This window comes from Salvelinus sp. IW2-2015, unplaced genomic scaffold (genome assembly GCF_002910315.2).
Source record: "Salvelinus sp. IW2-2015 unplaced genomic scaffold, ASM291031v2 Un_scaffold7637, whole genome shotgun sequence".
Classification (NCBI taxonomy): Eukaryota; Metazoa; Chordata; class Actinopteri; order Salmoniformes; family Salmonidae; genus Salvelinus; species Salvelinus sp. IW2-2015.
The window spans coordinates 17,872-29,843 of NW_019948897.1; the positions used below are offsets into that span (position 1 = coordinate 17,872).

Genomic DNA, 11,972 nt, shown 5'->3' on the forward strand with positions numbered 1-11,972 from the left:
CCCAATTCTCCCAAGGTGCACCACGGAGCAAAGAGATGCTAGGTAGTCTAGCTCAGGGATTGACCCTCTATAATATATATGTTTTAATTGTCTAGGTCTCAAGTTACTGTGGCGAGTTAGAATAGTACAAAACACAAGATGCAATTTTATAGTTTGGTTGTGCATCAGCAGTTTTTCTGTTATCTCTGATAGTTATCTCTGATAACTGACAGTTACTCAATTAGCCCATGTCAGCTAACATTTGTTAGACTGGTAAATTAGTCTAGCGGCCAGCTATCTAAACTTGTAGTAATCATAGTCCCTGTTAGTGAGCATTTCTCCTTTMCCAAGATAATCCATCCGTCTGACAGGTGTGGCATATCAAGAAGCTAATTAAACGGCATCATCATTACACAGGTGCACTTTGTGCTGGGGACAATAAAAGGCCACTCTAAAATGTGCATTTTTGTCACACAACACAATACCACAGATGTCTCAAGTTTTGAGGGAGTGTGCAACCGGCATGCTGACTGCAGGAGAGTCCACCAGAGCTGTTGCCAAATAATTCAATGTTCATTTCTCTACCATAAGCTGCCTCCAATGTCGGTTTAGAGAATTTGGCGGTACGTCCAACCGGCCTCACAAGCGCAGACCACGTGTGACCACGCCAGCCCAGGAACTCCACATCCGGCCTTTTCCCCTATGGGATCGTTTGAGGTGGTGGTGGGGGGGTGCTGAGGAGTATTTCTGTCTGTAATAAAGCCCTTTTGTGTGGAAAAACTAATTGGCTGGGTCTGGCTCCCCAGTGGGTGGGCCTGTCTGCCAAGGGGGTTGGCCAATGCCCTCAAAGACCCACCCATGGCTGCACCCATGCCCAGTCATGTGAAACCCATAGAATATGGCCTAATGAATTTATTTAAATTCATTGAATCCCTTATATAAACTGTAACTCAGTCAAATCATTGAAATTGTTGCATGTTGCGTTTATATTTTTGTTCAGCATGGCGGCAGGCAAGGTTGCTAGACTTTAGAAATTTCAAAAATAGCTTTAATTATTGGGTTATTTAAGCAATATAGCCCGAGGGGATGAGTTATATGGCCAATATACCATGGCTAAGATTTGTTCTTACGCACGATGCAACGCGGAGTGCCTGGATATCGCCCTTAGCCGTGGTATATTGGCCATATACCACGAACTCCTGAGGTGACCTGTTGCTATTATAAACTGGTTACCAATGTAATAAGACCAGTTAATAGTCGTTTTTTGTCATACCCATTGTATACGGTCTGATATACCATGGCTTTCAGCCAATCAGCATTCAGGACTCGATCCACCCGGTTTATAATGTCTGATATACCACAGCTTTCAGCCAATCACTATCCAGGACCCAAACTACCTGGTTTATGAGATACTATATACCAATGTAGCAGTTGAACTGAACTCCTAAGGCCTACAAGTTCTTAAAGAATTAATGTGCATCATTCATTACATTGACCATTGAACAGGCAAAGAGGTCTGCTTAGATAACCTACGCAGAAAAATATACATATTGACATAATGATTATGACTGTCATGACGTTGGCCTTTTGGGGGAGGTTTGACCACATAAATACCTTTCCCCTTTTCTCTCTCTCTACTTTATAAGTTGACTCTTGTAAAGCCTTTGTAACATAGAGAGTCTGGAACATCGAAAGGTGGGAAACGGAACCATATTTCGGTAATCCAACCAGTAGAAAATATGCGTTGGTACTTAATGAATAAGATCTCAGATCATTTTGTCTGAGACATTATTACTAATGACAGGATGACATAAAATGTATCTTGGAAAGTGACACATTCTAGTCATCAATTCACATGGAATTGTTGTGCAATTTAAATGTTTAAATATGAAACTATTTGTGAAAAGATTCAATGTAATTTTAGCTTCATATGAGAGAACGGTTTGTCATAGAGAAACTCCTACTCACAGAGGCCCGCCCAAGTGAACAGACTTTGGTTGGAAACTATGAAACACGCCCTTCTTTTCACCACATATATAACCCGTTGATGAAATTTACTTTCTGTTCCAAGGACGAGAGGACGGCGGCCACGTTAAAAGGACAAGATCACCAACAGAACTAAGCCAACCTCAGCGTGAGCTCTGGTTGAACGACAAGACTAACAGAATTAGCATCGAATTTCAACGTGAAGATGACGAATCAATATAATTAAACCTAATTTTGTATTGCTGATTCAACTTGTTAGCCAGGGTTCGTGAAGATAACCAAGAATTTACAACTTTCAGATGAGACTGAATAAGGCGACAATTAAATATTGACTGCTATTGAGGTCTTTAAGAGTTTATTCGGAAGATAACAGCTCTATAAACATTATTTCGTGGTGCCCCGACTTTCTAGTTAATTACATTTACATGATTAGCTTAATCAGGTAATATTAATTATAGATAAATTATTTTATAGAATAGCATGTCATATCACTTAACCCGGCATAGCCAAAGACACGACAACTCTAGCTTGCAGGAAAAAGCAGTTTCAGGTGTTTGAAACACGCTACATTCTCTGAACCACGCCCCCTCGAACCTCACGTACTGCCTGCCCCCTCTAAAATAATGGGTGCATGATGCCCCTGACTCTTACCAATTACTAAACACATTAAAACACACACACTGTATTACAGCCAAACAGGACCATGCTAAACTGAACCAGACATGACTGACCTGGACTGACCATGTGAGAAGATGTTGTAGATGTTGTGTACTGTGGGGTCAGAGTTGACTGTAAATCAGGATTAGGTTCACAACACCAGGAGAGTCAAAGTAAACAGGTGTGTGTTATCCATATTGGCCACAATTGTCAAGGTATGCGTGAAGGGCTGTAGAAAGTCAGGCGCAGGAGAATAGATAGTTGGTAGTAACACGGAGCCTTTTATTTGGCGAACCAAAAGCACACGGCACAAACGAACACGAAATACAAAATACTGGTTGAACATAACCCAGCGCAACCAGCCTAGTGTGGGCATACATGAACACAGAATAAACAATACCACACAAAGACATGGGGGAAACATAGGGTTAAATACACAACACATAATGAGGGAAATGAGATCCAGGTGTGTGGGAAAACGAGACAAAACAAATGGAAAATGAAAAAGGGATCGGCGATGGCTAGAAGACCGGCGACGTCGACCGCCGAACATCGCCCGTACAAGGAGAGGCATCGACTTCGGCAGAAGTCGTGACAACAATGTGGAGGAGTGGGACTTTAACTGTATGCATTAGTCTACTACAATAGAAAGAGGTATAGATGATGTATCTGCTTAAATGTTCCCCAAAGGAGGACATATTTTCATTCTATACATACAGGCTTCTAGACTAATGCATGTTGAGTAAATAAAACTAAACACATGTTTGCTCAGTGTCCCTCTGATTAGAGGTGTCTGCATTACATCCTACTACAGCAAAAGGAAATCGGCTAGCTGGCCAATGAAGTGGATCTATTACACTAAGTGGATCCTTTCAGTAGCTACAACAACATGAGAAGTGAGAATGTCAATTGTATATTTCATCCTTCTCTTTCCTTCCAGGTGTGGGTCTCTCTCTCTCAGCCAGACCGACAAGACATGACTAAACTTTATTTTCATTGGTTTAATCTACAAAGGTTACTTTAAGCATGCCATTTCCCAGTCACCCCAGTGACAAACCCCAGTGTTTGGTCACCACAGGACCACTGGCTAGAATAGCAGTAGGTTACAGGCCTAGAACTCTCAGGATGGGCATACTGTAGGTATACATGCATGGGACGGACTGTGTTTGTGCATACGTGTCCAGCCAGCTGTGTATTTACATGTAGTCATTTACTAGACACTCTTATTCAGAGCAACAATTAGTGCATTCATCTTAAGATGGCTGGGTGAGACAACCACATGTCGTAGTTAGTACATTTTCCTCATGACACTAACTTTGATAGATTTAAACAAATAATATTGAAATCACCATAGTTTATGGTTGTGACCATTAACTCCATCTCCCTGAGAGGATATTATATTTGGTTTAAACATGTTGAAGCAACTGAGGGGGAAAAAATGTGCTACTTTGCATACCACTAGAATGAAGTAACATAACATTTTTGTCAACTCTGTAAAACATCAGATTTTGTCTGACGTCAACTCTGTCAGAGTGCTGAAAGATACGTTTTTATTCTTGATTTTCAAATGAAGAATTTTCTGTATTTTACAAATATTTGTATGGACTTATTTTTTGTGGCACAAATAAGTCTGTTTTTAGTAGTTGTTGTCAACTCCGTCACCGCTGGCTAACCCCCTTAAGATATATATATTTTTGGTCAGTATTGAGAAAAATCTATTTGAATCACTGTTCTGGAACAAATGCTTAAACTATTGATGTATTTGGTGGCTAGATCTAAGGCAGTGGAGGCTGCTGAGGGGAGGATGGCTCATAATAATGTCTGGAATGGAGTCAGTGGAGTGGTATCAACCACATATGGAAAACACACTATCTTTGTGTTGATTCCATTCCGGTGACTCACCGTAGACATTATTTATTTTCTAAGCCTGCATCTCAGAATAGCAAGGAAGTCAGTGCAAGAGTCATCACTGTGGTCCCTGGTTCAAATCCAGGCTGCATCACATCCAACCGTGATTGGGAGTCCCATAGGACAGTGCACAATTGGCCCAGCATCATCCAGGTTTGGTCGGGGTAGGTCGTCATTGTAAATAAGAACTGACTTGAGAATTTGTTCTTAACTGACTTGCCTAGTTATATTTTTAATTCATGTATTATTATGAGCCGTGCTCACCTTAGCAGCCTCCAGTAATCTAAGTGATAATGTTTAACTTTTAAAATTTTGTTTTATGTTGTCAATCTAGAAAGGTATGCTAAAATGCTAACTAAATTAGCCCTAGAGCATTATATAGTGCAGGGATGGACAACTTTGATGGGGGTGGGGGCCACAAAAAATATGAACTCATCAAGTTTTAGAGTTAATTTCGTGCAATTCTACACATTTTGCCAAGAGGCGTAGAGAAAATGTTGCAGTTTTAGAGGACGTTTGCTGCAATTCTACACATTTTGCCATAGGATGAAGGGAAATGTTTGCAGTTTTTAATATATTATCTGAGTGAGACCAAATCAAGTTTAGATAGCTGGCCGCTAAACTCATTTCCTTGTCTAAAAATATTTTGCTGACACAGGCTAAGTGAGTGACTGTCAGTGGCTGACAAGAGAGAAACTGCTGATGCACAACCAAATTTCAACATTGCACCTTGTGTATTTTACTACATTACAATAGATATTCTAACTCTCAACAATAAGTGGAGACCCCAACTGATTAAAAAATATATATYTTTACTTTTTACATAAATTGATCAGAGGGCCTTCAACAGGACYGGTCACCAGTTGCCCATCCCTGATATAGCGCTATAAAACAAAACATTTGGAGATTTGTATTACATATTTGAATAATTTAATGTTAGAATGAAACAATCAAGGCCTGTAAACACTTGTTGGACAATGTAAAAAAGAAAATGCCTTTTATTGTCTCTAATGAAGTTGCCATAAATCCAGTTAGTTGCATTTTCAGAAAGAAATGTAATAATTAGGAGAGTATATGGGTCCATCAAAATTTATATTTCAAATGTTAATATTAAGAAAAATATTTGTGTGAAGAAGGTAGAGTTTGTCCCGTCTTTCAAGAATCCCTGAACTACAGTATCTATTCCCAGTATCATTGGTCTGTAGCTTGTAGTAAAACCCRATCACCATGGGGGCGCTGTGATTTGCAATAAACTTTTTAAAACCTGCATAAATATATACATTGTGCTTCCGGGGCTCGTTACCCGCTGATAAAAACAGAACAAGACAACACGGAAGTACAACTGAGCGCGCGMTTTTTTTTGGTGACCACAACTTTTTCATCGAGGACGAAGCCATACTAGCGCAATAGCCAACTCTCAGTCGACWGAAACATGTCTAAACTACAGTCGTTTCGTGTGTTTTTAAATGAGCGTTTAACTGCGGCAGCTGTGGAGATTTTCGGGGCAGTTGAAGAAACGGTAGCGGAGTACCGCGAGGAGAATGATCGGCTACGGAGACTGCTGCGGGTCACACCGGAGATACAACTATGTAGGATAGGTTCGTATGTAGATCTACAGATAGTGGCACTGAACAAAAATATAAACGCAACATGCAACAATTTCAAAGTTACAGTTCATATAGGGAAATTGAAATAAAACCATTTGTCCCTAATCTATGGATTTCACATTACTGCGAATAGAGATATGCATCTGTTGGTCACAGAWACCTTAAAATGTAGGTGGGTTGATCAGAAAACCAGTCACTATCTGGTGTGACCACCATTTGTCTCATGCAGGGGGACATCTCCTTCACATAAGAGTTGATCAGGCAGTTGATTGTGGCGTGTTGAAGGTTGTCCCACTCCTCTTCAGTGGCTGTGCGAAGTTGCTAGATATTGGCGGGAATTGGAACTGTCCTAAATGTCGATCCTGAAAATCTCTAACATGCACAATGGGTGACATGTCTGGTGAGTATGCAGGCCGTGGAAGAACTGGGACATTTTCAGCTTCCAGGAATTGTGTACAGATCCATGCAACATGGGGCTGTACATTGTCATGCTGAAACAGGAGGCGATGGCAGCGGATGAATGGCATGACAATGGGCCTCAGGATTTCGTCACGGTGTCTCTGTGAATTCAAATTGCCATCGATAAAATGCAATTGTGTTTGTTGTCTGTAGCTTATGCCTGCCCATACCATAACCCCACCGCCTCCTTTGTCCCCAAAACATACATTGAATTATTTTCTAACATTTACATCTGAAGATATTAACATTATAAACATCAAAAAAAGAAATGACCTCACTGTCAACTGCGTTTATTTAAATCCAACTTAACATAGTCACTTTAATAACTCCCTCTACATGACTAATAAAATTTGATTTGATTAAAATGAATGTGATCCCCTTAATAATCACCTTATCCCTTAATAATATATCCAAGTGTTTGACATGGGGGAGGGAACCAGAAACTTTATGATCAAACTTTATCAATGAAGAAGCAACAGTCATTTGTCATACTTTTGTCATCATACTTTGATCTGGTTTCCTTCAAGTTTCATGAAAAACATGATTTTTGACTGTTCATGATCTTTAACTGTCCACGTGCTCAGGCAGAGTTCCRGGTGGTGGAGCATGTTCGTACGATACTGCCGTCTGTCCAGTGTGCACTGTGCTAGTACGTAGGTGTAGTCGTATCAGTTAAACCAGATCTAGGAAGATGGCAGAAACCACGAAACGTGAGTGGATTATGTTAGAAACAACGGTCGTCATTCTTGGACACTGTCTCCAGTTCATTTATAGCTCCGTAGCCGAGAAACGGTGCATTACTCGTAGCGTTTAAAACAACGGATCAACTTTTCACCTGCTTTTTTTCTAATTTATGTCCCACGTGTTGATCACGTTCTGCGCTTGTGTTTCTTTACAAACACATTTTTGTGGTCTACTTCCCTTCACATTTCTCACTGTCAACCGTGAATGACACATTTGAAATGTTTACCGGTGTTACGTCGATGCAGCATCTGCATAGCAACCATTTGATCTAGGTCCGGGACGATACCAGTATCACAATATTCTTTCCAATGAAAACACCAAGCAGATCAAACTCTTTGGTTCTTTAAAACCTGCTGTATGTAAAACATTGTGTATTATAGCTTGGAAAATAAATGTGTCTCTGGATGACAACATAATGATGTTTGTTTCCAACATTAGGGCTGTTTTCCTGAAGAACTTAAATCCTCTTCGTGTTTCGTTTCCATGACACAATACTAACGAGTATCGTGATACTGGTATCGTCTCGGCCCTAATTTGATGTTAATCAGTTTCATGGGGATTTACGTTTAGATCTTGAGTTATACAGTGTTGTTTTGAATGATGCACAGTGAAGTTTAGAGCAGATGGTGCTGTCAAACTGTAGCATAGCCTACCTGTGTATTTTGCCTGGTGGCACCTTGTTGAGTCTTGGCCATTAGAGAAAAATGCGTTGGTGTTTCTGTTTTACAGTAACGTTATGCTGTCTTCTGTTATGTAGAATACTATAATTTATAAGATCTTGCAGACATTGATTCAGCTTTGATATAACTTTATTAAATTAGAAGAGTTACCTGTTCTTTACGAGTAGAGCAGAGACTGTGCGTGAAGTAGAGAATAAACACATGCGCAGAACATGATCCACACATGCACAGAAGCTTCTGGACCTTTAGTCTGGGTGGAAAAGGGTTTCAGCCTTGAGTACTTTTGTAAGTTTAACCCCACGGTCTGTGTGGGCAGTTTTGTTGAGCAGGCGCTTCAATGCCATGACAGAGGGTATCACGTCTGCTGCAGACGCAGTTGATGAGCTTATTTCTCCAGCCAGTTGTTCCAATGGCGCTAGGAGAGTGTTCATGTTTCCATGTTTCAAACATGTTCTCAAATGGATGCTCGACCAGTCCGGTACACACTACCAAGTAGGCGCTATTGTTTATGTTAGTTGAAACACACATCCATGGGTGTCACTGCTACTAGCTTCCCACTGACATTTGGACCAGCGATGTCAGCCCCATTAGCATGCCACAGTGGGTYGACGAGGATTTCGTACTGAGGAAGGCTGTACATGCTCAAGAATGTGCTGGKTCTCATACCGCTGCTGCCATTTCAATGGCATTTGAGAACATGTTTGAAACATGGGAACTCTCCTAGCGCCATTCGAACAACTGACGCCGGTCAGTTGTGTGTAYCGGTGCTCGACCAGTCGGCAAAAGCCCTGATCATCCACGACAGAGAACGGTTGATTGTCAAGGGCAATGAATGCCATTATCTTGGCTTTAATGGATTTAGCCTTTTGCGACGTCTCGCTGAAATTGTCTTTCTCTTTCAAATGACTGCTGGACTTGTTTAGTTGTTGGAGGTGTGCGCTTAGTTTTTCAGCTTTTGTTTTTCAGCTTTTGTTTTAAGTAGTTGCTGAACGTCTGGGGGTGATGCACTTTCAAATTAGCATTTAGGTTTGTGGTTTTGAAAGATGTCACTTTCTCCCCTCAGGAAATAATAGCAGCACATAAGTTGCATATGGCCTTTTTGTTATCTTCCTTTGAAACTTCCAAATAGATTCACACAGCAGACATTGTGGGCTAGGTTAGGAATGCTGTGTTGCACGTGTAGCGCAGTATTCTTTGTGGCGTCATTACATCATCTACCTACGTTAAATAAGGAATGCTTTGACATCGGTTTTGCACTTCGGCGTTAAACTAGACATCGGGTCGATGCCGATGTTGGCATTTTTAGCTAATATCTTCTGATTCCGATATGCTTACGATATATCGTGCATCACTAGTTCAGATAATTGATTTGGGAAAAAATGATATCAAAACTCTGTAGTCGCGGTGGTTAGTCGCGGGGTCACAGGCTTTGAACACCTAAATAGTAAGAATACGAGGTAGGCATCTTACATTCCACTTCCCTTTATTGCCTCAATTCAAAAAACTTCTAAAACTGAATCTATGCCGTTATTTAGGAGGATATGAGTGTGACAAAAGCTTATTATGTCGCCTACTAAATTAAATGAATTATTAGAACCACAATGTGCAGATAGTGTGGTTTCACATAAAAATAAATCTAAATATTGTGCTTTTGCCGTGATTCGACCCTGTCTTATCGTAAGTGTTCTATGGTTCCCAACCCTTCCTGCTGAGCTACTGTTCAATTGTAACTTTGGAAAAGAAAAAAATCTCACATTTTGCAACACACATTTCTGAAAAGCATGTGATCGAACAAAGCTTCGGACATCATTGATTACGGTGTAATATACTTTTTATGCAAGCATCAGCTGTACTTTTGTATAGGATCAGACTGCTTTGAAAATGTTACAAGCCTCGAAGCACCGGTGTCGTTCGGTATGGAAATCTCTTCCCTACATTTAGTATGATGTATTACATTCGGTTACATTATAAATGTCATAGCCTTCGTACAATATCATATGAATTAGAGAAGCTATAGTATCATATGTCGTACAATGGCATACAAATTAGTTGAGCTAACTTATCATCTGTATTTGAGGAGCTATAGTATTATACGTCTTTCTCTGAGACCAGGTTGCTTGTTGCATCATACCAACAAAGGAGAATTATGGGGAGAATTTACATTGGGGGTTAGGAGAACTAACAACAAAGGTTAGGAGAATTGGGTGAAGGTTAGGCGAAGGGTTAGCTAAAATGCTACAATTGTCCCCATCACGACTCAAAGGGTATTGTGGAAATCTAAATCGTACCCTCAAATCTCACAACTCTGTTTTGGAGATACTTTATGGCCAAAATGTACCAACCATTTTGACACTGGAATACATTTTTCAGACAAATATCGATGTCACAAATAACGTTTTCAATGAGAGACATTGGTTCTTGAGTTCAGTTCTGCTTTAAGAAGATGCATGTTAGAAATAGGCAGGGTTTATGACTATGTCTGTGCCAGCTAGTGACGACTGTCTAAAGGCTCTATAACCTCTGCTCATCTCTTCTTTCCTCCAGACTCCCTGCAGCTCTCTGTCTCTGAAGAGGAGGTTACCCCTGAGCAGCAGCACTGTGAGCAGGAGTGGAGCCCCAGTCTGGGGCAGGAGAACCCAGAGCTTCTACAGATTCAGGAGGAACTCATGGCCACTCAGGAGGAAGAGCAGCTTCAAGGGCTGGAGGCTGATATCAAATTCCCTCCTTCCTGTGTGAAAAGTGAATGTGATCAGGAGGACCCACTTCAGTCCTTGATTCTTCCCCAAACCCAGACTGTGGAGAACAGAGAGCGTGACCCTAAACAAGTGGATCTCACACCTTTTGTTACTGTGACCCACGTTAAGGGCCTCAATATTCACTGTGACCCTCCAGATAATCAGAACAATGCCTCCAGCCACAGCTTAGCCGTAAACAGTGACCCAGTAGGACTTGACAGCAGCCCACCAATGGATCCCAGCTCATCATTTGATCCCAGCTCATCATTGAATCCAAACCCATCAATGGGTGAACACCGTTATAAACCCAGCACCACCTCCAGAAAAACTCCCCACTGTGGTGAAATGTTTGCTCTGAAATTGACCTGCAGAGGCATGTGACTCTCTCCAAGAAGAGACTCAGTGAATGCCGTTCTGCAGAAAACGCTACAACTCCACCTGTAAACTGAAGGCCCATGTCCGCTCTGTCACAGTGGGAAACCCTACACCTGCCTGTTTGTAGCAAGACCTTCAAACTCAAAGGAGACCTGTCCAAGCACATGAGGATTCACACAGGGGAGAAACAGTTTAAGTGTGGCGACTGTGGAAAAGGTTCCATTCAAGGACACACTACATGGCACATGGTGACTCATACAGGAGAAAACCATTTAGCTGTGATGACTTGGGAAAAGCTTCAGTCAGAAAGGGTCCCTAAAAGAGCATACACTACTCACACACAGAGAGAACCATTTAGCGTGTGACTGTGGGAAAATGTTTCCAATCGCTAAGAAGCATACACACTGACTCATGCAGGAGAGAAACCATTTAGCTGTGATGCTTGTGGAAAAGCTTCTGTCCACAGGCGTCCCTAAAGAAGCAATCACTACTCACACAGGGAGAGAAACTTTAGCGTCTGGACTGTGGGAAAAGCTTCTCAAAGGGGCCCTAAGAACATCAATGACTCACACAGGAGAGAAACCATTTAGCTGTGTGACTGTGGAAAGCTTCCTCAAAGGGGCCTAAAGGCATCAACTGACTCACACAGAAGAAAACATTTAGCTGTGATGACTGTGGGAAGCTTCACTCAAAAGTCTAATTTACTGACGCATGTGAAAAACATCACAAAGTGGCAAACAGGAGAAAACTGAAAGAAGAAAGAAAATTAGGACAAAGATATATTTATCCACAGATCAGGATGTGACATCTGAGTACCTAACACAATATCAATAAGTTAATTG

At 41.2% G+C, this 11,972-nt stretch overlaps 1 protein-coding gene across 2 annotated transcripts; it reads left to right on the forward strand.

Moving 5' to 3' along the window:
* The first annotated feature begins 5,846 nt into the window (after positions 1-5,846).
* Positions 5,847-11,404, forward strand: LOC112079342 (uncharacterized). 2 transcript variants are annotated; one of them, XM_024145333.2, is made up of 2 exons: positions 5,847-6,119; positions 10,565-11,404. In XM_024145333.2, the coding sequence occupies exons 1-2, from the start codon at positions 5,963-5,965 to the stop codon at positions 11,134-11,136; spliced, it is 729 nt and encodes a 242-aa protein (XP_024001101.1). In that variant the 5' UTR covers positions 5,847-5,962; the 3' UTR covers positions 11,137-11,404. The 2 variants fall into 2 exon arrangements, with proteins under 2 accessions (XP_024001101.1, XP_024001100.1); XM_024145332.2 differs by having other exon boundaries at positions 5,847-6,128; positions 10,565-11,400.
* The last annotated feature ends 568 nt before the right edge of the window (positions 11,405-11,972 follow it).

Bases quoted from the DNA above. Each gene is read 5' to 3' on its own strand.
- LOC112079342 (XM_024145332.2), top strand. From the start codon at position 5,963: ATGTCTAAACTACAGTCGTTTCGTGTGTTTTTAAATGAGCGTTTAACT. The intron at 6,129-10,564 runs GTTCGTATGTAG...TCTTTCCTCCAG, and splicing joins GATACAACTATGTAGGATAG to ACTCCCTGCAGCTCTCTGTC.